This window comes from Arachis duranensis, chromosome 3, assembly GCF_000817695.3.
Source record: "Arachis duranensis cultivar V14167 chromosome 3, aradu.V14167.gnm2.J7QH, whole genome shotgun sequence".
In the NCBI taxonomy this organism is placed as follows: Eukaryota; Viridiplantae; Streptophyta; class Magnoliopsida; order Fabales; family Fabaceae; genus Arachis; species Arachis duranensis.
The window spans coordinates 118,792,262-118,805,645 of record NC_029774.3 but is presented as its reverse complement, the minus strand read 5'-3'; the positions used below and the strand labels follow the sequence as shown (position 1 = coordinate 118,805,645).

The window sequence follows — 13,384 nt, the reverse complement described above, 5'->3', positions numbered from 1 at the left end:
GGAAGGCACAAAAGAAAAGCATAGTAAATTGACAACAAGAATAAAATCTAACAACAATTATTGAAAGGAATTAACAACAACAATCAAAAGAAACACATTTATTATGGATTACCTTTTATTGAATTGGAAGAAAGTAGAAGGAACAAAAGTAGATCTAAAACAAAACACAAGAACAACATAAAAGAGATTACAACAAAAGAGTAGAAGAAGAGTGAATGTAACTACAAGGAATTGAGAAGATAGAAGTAGAAGAAGATGAATTAAAATCTTAATCTAAGAACTAAACCTAATCCTAATCCTAATCCTAGAGAGAAGTGAGAGCTTCTCTCTCTAGAAACTACTTCTAGAACTAAACTATGACTAATAGTGACTAACATCTGTTTCCCTCTTCATTCCTTGGGTTAAATAGCATCAGAAATGAGTTGGATTAGGCCCACAAGGCTTTAGAATTCGCTGGCCACGTTTTGCTTTAAGTGAACCAGGTGGCAGCAACGGCGCGTGCGCGTACTACGCACGTGCGCGCCACCATACGTATAGCAACTATGGCAAATCTTATATCGTTTCGAAGCCCCGGATGTTAGCTTTCTAACCCAACTGAAACCGCATCATTTGGACCTCTGTAGCTTAAGTTATGGTCGTTTTAGTGCGAGATGGTCAGGCTGACAGCTTTGCAGTTCCTTCAACTTCTTGTATTTCTTCCACTTTTGCATGTTTCCTTTCCATCCTCTAAGCCATTCCTGCCCTATAAACTCTGAAATCACTTAACACACATATCAAGGCATCAAATGGTAAATCTTTGCCTCCTAAACCTTAAATCACTTAACAAACATATCAAGGCATCTAATGGAATCAAGAAGAATTAGATTTAGCTATTTTAAGTCCTAAAAAACATGTTTTCACTCTTAAGCACAATTAAAGGAGAAGTTATAAAACCATGCTATTTCAATGGATAAATGTGGGTAAAAGGTTATAGAATCCCCTAAAATCAATACAAGATAAACCCTACAAATGGGGTTTATCAGTTGCTAATGATTCACATCATCAAGTCACATTAGCACATCGTTAATGAAAAATGGATCAAGGACTATCGTGATGCATTTTTGCCAATCTCAATGATATAATTGGTAAAATTAAAATCTTAGAAAAATTTTTAATACATATCACCAATTTCAGATATCACTTTAAAACTTAACTCTTACAATGACACTTTCTGGCCTTTAGCACGCATACATAAGATATATAACTATTAGGAGTTAATAATTTTATTTTATATTTATTAAAATAATTTTTTATTATTAATAATTTTATCTTATGTTCTTATGCACATGTAAGCTAAATTCTAAATTGATAATTTATATAATATCTTATGTTCTTATGAGAGATTCATGCATCATGCATGTAAGCACGTGAATTGATGGATAAGATGGACAATGCAATAATCACGCAACTCATTTTCTCAAAGCTCATCATTTTGTCACTCTTCATACTTCAAACCGAAGAGGGGGAAAAAATTCGACCGCCATTGAAGTAGAAAATGTTTTCCGTTAAGATTTATATTTTTAATACCAAAAAAAAAAAGAAAAAGATTGGCTTGCTATACTAATCAACAAAGCAAGTTTTTTTTTTTTTCACAACCTTTGTCAATTTTAGTGACTGAATTGTGTTTTAACAATAATACTTTGTAAATATTATAAATCAGACATCAAGAATACATAAACAATAGACTATGATGAGTGGGCCACAATCATTGTTAATTACTTAAATTAGGTGTGCCTGTTAAAGAAGCATACAATGAATCAATGATCACTGCATACACCTCATTCCTCCCACATAAAAAGTCTATCCACCTAGAGAGATGGGTCAACGATTTTGAGTTAAACAAGTATATAACTTTTAGAATTAGACTTCTACGGTTTAATTCTACCTAAAATTTTAATTTTTTGTTAAAAAAAATATGTAAGAATATCAAACTCATTTTCGTTGTATTTACTGAGTAGTTTACTATATTCATTTTCATACACATATCTCAAAACTCATTGGTACAAATTGTAGCTTATGGTAAGTAGTAAGTAATTTACAAAGGAAATAAAAAAATTATAAATTATAAATTTAACCAAAATAAAAAAGGTGTTCATGGTGTTTTTGGGACCCCATCACATATGGAAAACCGAAGCCCTTGATTCAAATGAAGGGACAAAACAACACCCAAAAACACAATAGAACAAAATAACGTTATTAGTACTTGTCAAAATGGCAATATCCCTTGCAGCATTTTAATAGAAGCATCACACGAGAAAAATTCAAGACTACTAGTATCTTTGTCTCATTACCAAGATTTTTTTAAAAGTATATATCCGTTTTGGTCCTAAAAAATTTTTAGATCAGACACTTTAGTCTCCAATTAAAATTAATTATTCGATTGGTTTTTAACAATTAACTCCGTTAGTTACTTAGGTCCTTTACTCCGTTAATTTTAACGGAGGACAAAATAGTCCCTGATAACTCTAAACGACACTATTCTTTTCCAATTTCCATCATATCTCGCATAACACTAACAATCTAACACTGTAACTTCAAGCTACACAATGCACACTTTATAAATTTAATGTTCACAAGAAAAAAATTCTCAACTTATTTTCAACCAATTCATATTTAGAAAACTAATGACTATGTCTCTCAACTACTTGTCGTTTTTGATGGATCCCATCAATCTAGATAGCAAGTCTGCTTTGTTAAGACTCGTCGTCGTCGTTGTCATCTCCCTCCTCCTCTGCCCTATCATCTCCATGACCACATTGTCTACCACTCTGATCTCTTTCTTCAACTTTTTCTCCGAACCAATGATCAATAATCGCTTCAGTTTCCATATGAGCGGCAACAGTGACATTGCTCGTTGTACTGATAGCTTTGATGCGAGGTCGAAGCTGTCTGCCAATTTGGACTCTGGAAAAGAAGGAATGAAGCACTCGACGTCTATTTCAAATGAGAATTTGCATATGATGTCGAAGGAGAATCTTCTCATGATGTCCTAATGTCAACAATCTATATTGCTTGCGGGAGAGTGGAGAAAGGCGTGTCCTTGGAATAGTTGTGGAACTTAGTCTTGAGGATGTCGTGGACGTTATCGGGGTTGGAAGTGATGTTATCGAAGACGTGGAAGTTGATGCTTCTAGTGGGTGAAGTGCAGGGGAGGTGGATGTACCAGTCACAAAGATTTAGAAAGTGTGTGGTTCATGACATGTTGAGGTAGGTGCAACACGTGTGACAATTACGCCATGACTTAATCTTGGAGCTAAAGATGAGGAAGAAAAAGATGGAAAAGAAGATTGTGAAGGTGAAGAAGGAGAGTATAAATGTTGGGATTATGCGAGATATGATAAAAATTGGGGAAGAACAGTGTCGTTTTTGAATAAAGGGGTTAGGAATCATTTTGTCCCTTGTTAGAGTTGTCAGAGATCATTTTGTCCTCTGTTCGAGTTGTCAGGGACCATTTTATCTTCCGTTAGAGTTGACGGAGCCAAGGGCTTAAGTAACTGACAGAATTAATTATTAAGGACCAATCGAATAATTAATTTTAGTTGAGAATTAAAGTGTCTGGTATAAAATTCTTTAAAAACTAAAATAAATATATACTATTTTTCAAATTATTTTTTAAAGGTCTTTATTCATATCTACATGTTTGCAAAAATCATAAGAGCTCAATATAGATAAATAATGGTGACCACACCTTTAGGTACACGACATATGGCGAGTTTACATGGCCTCCAGGATTTCTTTTATTCTTTTGCAGTTATAATGAAATCATAGAAAGTGGTGTAAAATCTCTTAGTTCAGTTGATGGACTTTTTATTTTGGGCTGGCGTTGTAAACTGACTCGCACAATAATTTCTTTGCCTCTTCATTTTTGGTCCAAGGTTTTTATTACACAAACACGCCAAGCCCAACAAGCAGCACTTGTGGTTAGGCAAGCAATTCCACCACTACAATTCTAACCCATTCAAGCTCACTCATAATTCTTAATTGGGATAAATTGTCATTCTAGAACTTTGCAATTCACCGGCTTAAAACGGGTCAATCCCAAAAAATAAAAATATTAGGCATCTAAATTTTTTTTGTTAATTAAATTAATTAATTTAATTTAATATAATAAAAATCAGTTATAACTAATATTATTTTATAATTTATTATTTAATTTAATTAGATTTAGTTCATAAAAAAATTTGAATATGTAATATTAGTGTATTACTCTTTAAAAAAAGAGTTGCACTAAGTTCGTGCTTTTTCTATTGAGGTTTTTGGCCTCCGTTCAACCCAAAAAAAAAAAAACGGTGAATCCAAAACGTACAATTTTTTTATGAACAATCATTACAAAAAAAGTCAACCGAATTTTTAATAATAAAACCTAAATATCACTTGTTCAATTGATATATATATATATAACAGTTTTTTAGAAAATTAAATTATTTTTATTTTACAAATAATCAACTAATAAAAGAATAAACTATTATTTTTATTCATAAAAATTAAAAACGTTGACATATCTATATCTATTCATAGAAAATAGAAATTACTGTTCGTATTCATGTAAGATTGACTTTTGCAAACAAAATTACCCAAACCCTAAATAATTACATAAAATTTTTAAATAACCCTTGATGAGTTTCATTCTTTTCGATTCTTCGTCTAAAGCTCTCTCCCTCTGTCACAATTTCTCCTTCTCCCTTCTCTTCTTTTACTCACTTACCATCTAACTCACTCACTCACTCACTCACTGTCTGCAGCACTTCTGTCAGCCGTGAACCATCAATGTCGCAGCACCATTCCTCTTCCTACTCTCTTTCTCTCTCTCTCTCTCTCTCTCTCACTCACTCATTTTTTCTCTTTCACCTCTTGAACATCAACATAGTTTAGCCATTATCCTCTTCAAAATTACAAAAAGGAACAAACACAGATTAAATCGAAGATTAGAACGTACATAAATTCAAAATAAAATCCTAATTTCTTAGAATTGTGCTGAAGAAGCTGTAGTTGAAGAAAATGGAGGACTCAAAATTGTTACTTCTTGAAGCCAAAAACCTTTTGAAAAAGGAGAGGAGAGGAGAAGATGGAGCTCATGGCAGCAAAAGGAGGAGCTACTATTAATGCACAAAGGAAAGAGAAGAGAGAAACATCAATAAAAAAGAAAAGGAAGAAAAAAAATGCGAAGATAGAGGAGAGAGAGAGAACAAAATGAGACTCACCAAAAAGAGTTTAAAAATTTTATGTAATTATTTAGGATTTTGTACAAATAGTAATTTCTATCTTTTACAGTGTTTTCAATTTTTATGAATGTTAGTTTACTCTAATAGAATAATAGATTTAAGAATATTAAGAAATTTGAATTGTTATAATAGAAAGAAAACAATGTAATTATTTAGGATTTTGTATAAATAGTAATTTCTATTTTTTACAGTGTTTTCAATTTTTATGGATGTTAGTTTACTCTAATAGAATAATAGATTTAAGAATATTAAAAAATTTGAATTGTTATAATAGAAAGAGAACAAAAGTATTGGCTTTTTCCAAAAATAAAAAATGGCTAATATGGAGTCAATTTTAAGGTAAAGAGGTTTTTTCCAAAAATAAAATATTTTATGTAATAGTTATCTAATCATTCATTAAAAAAAATTCTTCATTTTCTTATTATTTTAACTCTCCACCATAGCATGCACAGTAACATGGATCTTTAAAGTCGCTATATTATAGGGGTCGCGACAGATACTCGGTTGCCAAATGATAAGCTACACTCCATAATGTTGTCTTGGTCCTCTATGTGCCAATGAATCATTGACACCTGGCGCCGCATTACTGTTTTTTTTTTCCTATAACAATTCCACGGTCCTTGTTTGCGGTTGGCTGAGTGTGTGCATAGCTTTTAATTCACATTCGACCCTTATAAATACAGCCCACATTAACAAACGCTTATGGGCCACCTCATTAAATTCTAAATGATCCAGATGGCCCATCAATCTATTTTCAAATCTCAAATGTGTCCTCTTCATGGCCAAAAAAAAAAATGTGTCCTCTTATTTTGCTCATTAAGGATGAAAATTTACTAATTTAGAAAGGAAAAAAGAAATAATAATTATAATACAAAGATCTCCCTTGTTTTCACCTCCATTTTCCATCCGAGTGTGGTTAGCGTTAAACACAATGGGCCTATGATATTAATGTGTTGGGTATTAAATAGGAAGCCATTAGTTGTTGGAACAGTTGTTGCTTTCTTAGTGCACGTTTTTAATTATTTTTTGCTTGTTTGTGTATGTTTTGTTTATGGGGTCCGAAATTCCAATACATGTGGGATACAATTATACATTTATACCACTTACGAGGCATACAATTATATCACGACATGTCGGTTCCAATGTTGTTTTCGCTCGTGTTATTGTGTATCTATACACCACATATTTCTATAGAACTAAGGAAACTACACATAACAAAGCCCAAATTCATAGTGATTATGTGGGTCCAGAGCTCCCTATCTTTTGCATGCCCCCGGGCCCCGGCGGCCCCCAAATCTCCTTATCTTTTGCCAAAGAGCTTTCAAAATATGAAGTGGTAATTAATGATCAATTGAGTTGCTGGTCCCATTAAAATACATTGTCGTTGGATTGAATATTTTCGCAGCGAGCATGTGTTGGCTTGAAACTCGACTCAACAAATTGATCAAAACCCCACATAAAATAATTTTATATAATATAATAGTTAAGAGGTTAATACTTATGATATTAAATTATTTAGTTATATATCAAATTATTTAACGATTTTTATTCTATATAAAAATATTTTTATTTGAGAAGTCATCTGAATTATGAATAGACATTAGTTTTTTAAATTGTAATAATATTTCAATTAACATACGAAGGGGTGTATGCGGATCGGATCGGATCGGATAACGTCGAAAATTCTATTCGATCCGCACAATTTTCATCGGATTGGATATCGGATATATCCGCATAATTAAACCTTCTTTCTTTAATCATATTTTTATGTAAACAAATTCAATAAAAATATTTCTTTTATATTTTTAAACTTATTTATTCCTAAAATATTTTTAATCAACCTCTTTCTAAATAACAAAAATAAAATAATACAATATATGAATAATAATTACTAATTAAAACATACAAACAAGTAAATATAATATCAAACATATATATATATTTATTTATTTTTAATTATTATTGTGCGGATTTGCGGATCTGCGGATCGGATACGCGGATATAGAGAAGATATCCGCGATCCGATCCGCAAAGAATGCAGATCCGATCCGATCTGATCAATTTGTAAATCGAATTGTATCTGCAATTTTCGGATCGGATGCAGATATTTACTGCAGATCTGCGAATGCGATCCGATCCATAGACACCCCTAATTGTCCGTCTAACATGTGGATTGAGGAAATTCTATTTGTTGAGAAGGCAATTAATTAATTAATTGGCGTATTTCTTTATCTTGATGGTGTGACCTAAGCTAAAGGATTGTGCCACGTGGAAGGTCCAGATGTGGCGATGATGTGGTCCGCGAAAAGGAAAAAGAAGAGGAAAAATAAAAAGTGATATTGTGGGAGGGAGATTGCGATGTGAGTGGGAGTGTCGTTGTTTTGTTTTGTGCTGTGCGACAAGGGAATAAGCGTCCGTCCCCCATTGCCAAAAAATCGCGTTTAAAGCCAAAACAGAAAGTTCGCATACGTTTCCCCGAAATTTCTCAGATTCCGTACTTTTCATCCTTTCGCACTTCTTTTTCTCTTTCTCTTTCTCTCTCCCCTCTCATTCTTTTGCACCGTCGGCACGGTCTATTTGGCTGCTGAGAAAACCAAGCAAAATTATCACAAACTGCAGATTTTTCCTTTAATTTTCGTTACGCACTCTCTTTTCTTTTTCTTTGTTCTTTTCCGCATCTTTCTTTTGGCTTCACCGAATTTACGAGATCAAACTCAACTGCTGAGTGCTGAGTTTTACGTGGCTGTGTGTGCTGCCTGCTGCGTGCTGTTTGTTACTATTTTCTTTCACCTTCTCAGCAACTAATAAACAGGGAGGTTAACGTTCGGTTTGAGGAATTGGAACAATGCACGGCAGAGAGAAGCGGTGTTTGGATTCAGCTTCAGCTGACGAAGGACAACCTGATCGGAAGCGACCTGCTTTGGCTAGGTATTACTGACTTCGCTTTCTGACATTTTTCACTACTCTTCAGCTTCGCTGAGCTGGATTGGTTTTCTTCTTCGAAATTATTGTTATCCACTTGCAATGTTTGCATGCAAATGATAGAGAAATTTGTACAATGTATGTTTGTCACCTTATCTGCTTTCAATTTTATATCATACTGCTTTTCTGTTAATGAAAAAAGAAGTTGATGGAAAAAACGGTTGTTTATGCGAGAATATCAAAATTTATTTGAAATATGCTTCTAAAGAGCTAAAACGAAGTCTGATAGCAGAAAAAAAAATATTGAATAAAGTAGCCTTGAGTCACGCTATCTTCATCTGTTAAACCTTAATTTGTCTTACACTGACCGATGAATGCATTTATCTTCATTTGCAGTGTAATTGTTGAAGCTCTGAAGGTTGACAGTCTGCAGAAGCTTTGTTCATCACTGGAACCTATTCTTCGCAGAGTTGTAAGAAAATTCACTTCACTGTCACTGTGGTATTAACTCAATATTAGAATCTGACAACTCTGATATTTTACTTTTATTTTTTTAGGACAAGATTGAAATTTTTTATTTTTAGTTTTATTATTTTTTTTAGGACAAGACTGAATTACATCTCTCTCTCTCTCTCTCTCTCTCTCTCTCTCTCTCTAAATATGTTTTAATGTTGTTAAATAAGATTTCATAGAACTCTGTAAATGAACTGAATTCTGCTCCTTGGCTTAAAAATTGTTTGACCAAGGCTCTCTCTCTCATAAGTAAATTAAACGTGTCTTCTTATTTTTCTTGCTCGTTGCTTATTAGGTTAGTGAAGAAGTTGAGCGTGCTTTGGCAAAACTAGGCCCTGCCAAGCTTACTGGAAGGTACTTTTTTTGTTCCTCAGCTTGTTATTATAGAATGATTTTATTAGGTAAACTAATCATGCATGACCATTTTAAATTTGACCCTTTTATTTTCTTTCACTGCTTTCATGGCAAGAAATCCTACAACATTATTGCTATAGAATGATTGTATTAGACACATGCCATTGTAGATCCAAACATAAAATTCAAAATTTAGTGACCCTTATTTTCATGATGATTTGTATGTTTTTCAAGGTTGACTGAAATATGTCTGATATTTATACTTTGGTTCTCCCTAATAAATTCAGGTCTTCTCCAAAGCGCATTGAAGGCCGAGATGGCAAAAATTTACAGTTGCACTTCAAAACTAGGTTATCCCTTCCTCTCTTTACTGGTGGAAAAGTGGAGGGCGAGCAAGGGTCTGCCGCCATACATATTGTTTTAATTGATGCAAACACAGGCCAGATTGTCACATCAGGCCCAGAGTCATGTGCCAAACTAGATGTTATTGTGCTTGAAGGTGATTTCAATAATGAGGATGATGATAATTGGACTGAAGAAGACTTTGAGAGTCATGTTGTGAAAGAGAGGGAAGGAAAAAGGCCTCTTCTTGCTGGCGATCTGCAAGTTACACTGAAGGATGGTATAGGAACACTGGGTGAGCTCTCATTTACAGATAATTCTAGCTGGATAAGAAGTAGGAAATTCAGGCTGGGGCTGAAAGTTGCCTCCGGTTGCTGCGAGAGGATGCGTATTCGTGAAGCCAAAACTGAAGCTTTCACTGTTAAGGATCATCGTGGAGAATGTAAGTCTATTCATATTATATCTTCCTCTATTCTCATAGTAATTAAACGTCTGTGAAATTACAGTATACAAGAAACACTACCCTCCCGCCTTGACTGATGAGGTATGGAGACTAGAGAAGATTGGCAAGGATGGTTCCTTTCACAAAAGGCTAAATAAAGCTGGAATATATACCGTTGAAGACTTCCTAAGACTTGTGGTCAGGGACCCTCAGAGATTACGCAATGTAAGGATAAGACTTTTGTCCATTTAGTTTGTTGCCTAGTACTGCAATCTTTTGATTGAATGTTGAGATCCTTTGAATTTATGTTAATTCAATGATTTATAATTATCTGTCGAATTTTTCTGTTGGTTGATTATCCTTCTTTTTGTAGATTCTTGGGAGTGGCATGTCAAATAAGATGTGGGATATTCTTGTTGAGCATGCAAAGACTTGTGTTCTCAGTGGAAATCTTTATGTATACTATCCTGACGAAGCAAGAAACGTCGGTGTTGTTTTCAATAACATCTATGAGCTAAGTGGCTTAATTGCCAATGACCAATATTATCCAGCTGATTCTCTTTCGGAGAGCCAAAAGGTAAATAAATCTCCATAGAAAATTTTGCATTTATTTTTCACTATGGACCACTCCTTGTGGGGTTTCTTTCATGATTTGATGTTTCTTGATGCCATACAATGAAAGCTCGGTTTTTCTTTGGAACTTTGTGTTAATATAAACTCCTTACTCAAGCATAGCATCTATAATTAATGTTTCTGCATGTCTGAATAAAACAGGTACATCTTTGGCTTAGTACAACTCTTATATGTAGCATGTATATAGACTTTTATGTGACAAAAGATTTTTTTGGAAAAAAAAAATGTGGCCCCTTTATATCATTTTTTATAAAAAATACAAAAAATGGAAAATTAAGAATTTAAAAATAAACTGTGAGGAAATAATATGATCAAAACTCTGAAAATACTGGTGGTCTATGTAGGTCTATGTTGACACATTGGTGAAGAGGGCGTACGAAAATTGGATGCATGTTATTGAGTATGACGGGAAGTCTCTGCTAAATTACAACCATAATAAGAGTTTGGACACATCTCATCCTCAAGCTCAAATAAGCTCTCATGAATATTCAAACTCCTTCCAACAGATTTCAGTCCCAAGTTTACCAGTTCCAGTAAACACAGGGCAGCCTTCAGTGGATTCAGGAGTAACAGTTGGAGGTATTTATTTGTTATATCCCGCTTTTTGTCCATCATGCATTTTTCAGTTCTGTTTTGTTCTATTATGGAAAAAATTCTTTACTTTTGTCATATAAGGTACACCATAACACCAATCTCTCTTCATATTTCTCTGTCAAAACCAACTTAAGGTGAACAGGTTCTAGCCTTTCCCTCCCAACTTTCTTCTCCCATCATTTGACCAATGAAGTAAGCAAACAATGTTTAGACTAGATTGTTGGGCAATCAAATAGTTATTATAGCTTTGGTAGTGTCTTGCACAGCAAAAACTACAACCCAGGTGGTGAATGTTAGTAGAGGAGAATGATTCTGTTTAAGAACCAAATGACCTATTTAGCAAGCTTCTTTTATTCTTCAGTGTAGGCTTTTTTACTCCTGATATGTTTTACCTTTGAAACAAATGGTGAATCCTTAAGAATCTTTTGGTTGCTGACTCATGTGAATATTTCCAGGTTATCATGACGGCACAGCTACCAGATTTCCGATACATACACAAAATGTTAATTCTTGTGTTCAATTTGATAATAATGCATGCCCGCTACAAAATCAGTTGAATGCTTCACACCAAGATCAGCTTCATAGAGATGACAGTATGGTGACACATGGTCTGTTACAATCAGCCACTCATGGCTTTCAGGCTGCCAGCAGTTCAAATCCTAGTAGAGGAATTGAGGAATTGTTCCCAGAGGAAGAGATTCGTATTAGAAGTCATGAGATGCTGGAAAATGAAGATATGCAGCATCTGCTCCGTATCTTTAATATGGGAGGTCAAACTCATGGTTCCCTTAATGCCCATGAAGATGGTTTTTCATATTCATCTGCATACATGGCCGCAAACCCAATGAGCTACAATTGTGATGATGAGCGAGGCTGTTCTTCTGGCAAAGCTGTTGTTGGCTGGCTCAAGCTTAAGGCAGCTTTGAGATGGGGCATTTTTGTTAGGAAGAAGGCTGCTGAGAGACGGGCACAGCTTGTTGAGTTGGATGACTCATAGAATATGCTATTGGAGGCATACATATTTCACCTGTTATAATCTAATAAACTATTCTGGGTTTAGCGTCTGAGAGTGTGTTTGTGAGTTGAAAGGAAAGGGGTGGAAGAAAGGATTTGAAGAAAAAAATATTCTCCATTTTACCCTTCAAGCTCTTCACTTCCATAATCCCAACTCAATGCTCATAAACACACCCAAGTCTTTGTTGCTAACATGCAGAGTTGCCATCGTGCTGAAGTTTTGTAGCATGACCGAAGGCATGTTACTATTTGGTGCAGGGTTAATTTAAAAGCTTCCACTTTGCCTCAATCGATAAAATTCTCTGCCTTTGTAGGAATGTTGGTCTGCAAAGTCTGCAACTACTCTTATGTAACTGTTTTACTTGTGATGTTTTCCACTCAACATTCCTTCCTGCAAGTTGCGCAGAGACGACAGTTTCGTGCGGACTGCGGAATCTAAGGAAAGTAGGATTTACCAGAATGTATTAAATTCTGTGCAGTAGCTTAGATGTTGTGTAGTAGGCCCCGTGGCCTCGTAGCTGGAATCAATTTGTACTTGTAGCTTGAGTGTTTCAGCAGTTGTATGTGTCAGCGTAACATGTCGGGAGGTAATAGCATTGTGATGATGCTGATAATCATATGTAGTCAGAGAAAGATGCTTAATCCGGCTTTGTATAGTGGATGTACTTGTAGATAAATAAATCAATAATTTTAGCTGCGGAATAATAATACTATTAGTCTGTTACACGCGTGGAAGAATTTCCTTCATGGAGTTGGTCATGTTTTCTTTCTTTACTATTGGTTTTGTTGTTCATCCGGAAAAAAAGGACAAAAGAGAAACTCTAACTCCTAGATTTAAAAGTTGAGTTTTCATAATCACAAAGCACTAGGGAAAAAAAAAAACATTGATTTTCGAGCTTTAAGTTTAACACATTATCTATTTTAAATATCTCATATCATCTAATAAAATTATCAATTTTAAAATCTCATAAGAGTAATATAAGTTTAGTATCAGTTAACTAAATCATCATTTAATGGTTCTCCACTATTAACTTTATATAAAATAGAAATGATTTTAAAAATTTAAATTACATAAATAAATATATTAAGATCTGACAACCATACTTGGACAGTTGTACTTCATCCTGAGAATGAGAATTCAATTAGATATTATTCTGCATCTGAGACTTCATCCTCATCTTCCTCCAAAATGTAGACCAGGGCACGCTTTCTCGCAGCAAATACACAAGCCACGCCTCTTGATGCTGCCAGCAAGACATATCAACGAACAGGGAACAGTTACCCACATTATGTTAACCAGCTTGACTAT

The 13,384-nt window shown here is 34.3% G+C and overlaps 2 protein-coding genes across 2 annotated transcripts in view; one reads left to right on the top strand and one right to left on the bottom strand.

Annotated features, from left to right (window-relative positions):
• The first annotated feature begins 7,653 nt into the window (after positions 1-7,653).
• On the top strand, positions 7,654-12,799 carry LOC107480634 (calmodulin-binding protein 60 B). The gene is made up of 8 exons (XM_016100790.3): positions 7,654-8,189; positions 8,580-8,655; positions 8,992-9,050; positions 9,338-9,834; positions 9,899-10,059; positions 10,208-10,411; positions 10,812-11,046; positions 11,517-12,799. The coding sequence occupies exons 1-8, from the start codon at positions 8,107-8,109 to the stop codon at positions 12,056-12,058; spliced, it is 1,857 nt and encodes a 618-aa protein (XP_015956276.1). The 5' UTR covers positions 7,654-8,106; the 3' UTR covers positions 12,059-12,799.
• A 258-nt stretch (positions 12,800-13,057) lies between these two features.
• The window catches only part of LOC107480633 (anaphase-promoting complex subunit 4), a 7,390-nt gene continuing 7,063 nt past the window's right edge, over positions 13,058-13,384 (bottom strand). Inside the window, 1 exon segment of the mRNA XM_052259786.1 lies at positions 13,058-13,319. Within this exon segment, the coding sequence (XP_052115746.1) occupies positions 13,225-13,319 (95 nt within the window). The 3' untranslated portion in view covers positions 13,058-13,224.

Excerpts from the sequence above, each read along its gene's own strand:
- LOC107480634 (XM_016100790.3), top strand. The coding sequence starts at position 8,107 with ATGCACGGCAGAGAGAAGCGGTGTTTGGATTCAGCTTCAGCTGACGAA. Across the intron at positions 8,190-8,579 it reads AAGCGACCTGCTTTGGCTAG|TGTAATTGTTGAAGCTCTGA; the intron begins GTATTACTGACT and ends CTTCATTTGCAG. Across the intron at positions 9,051-9,337 it reads CCTGCCAAGCTTACTGGAAG|GTCTTCTCCAAAGCGCATTG; the intron begins GTACTTTTTTTG and ends TAATAAATTCAG.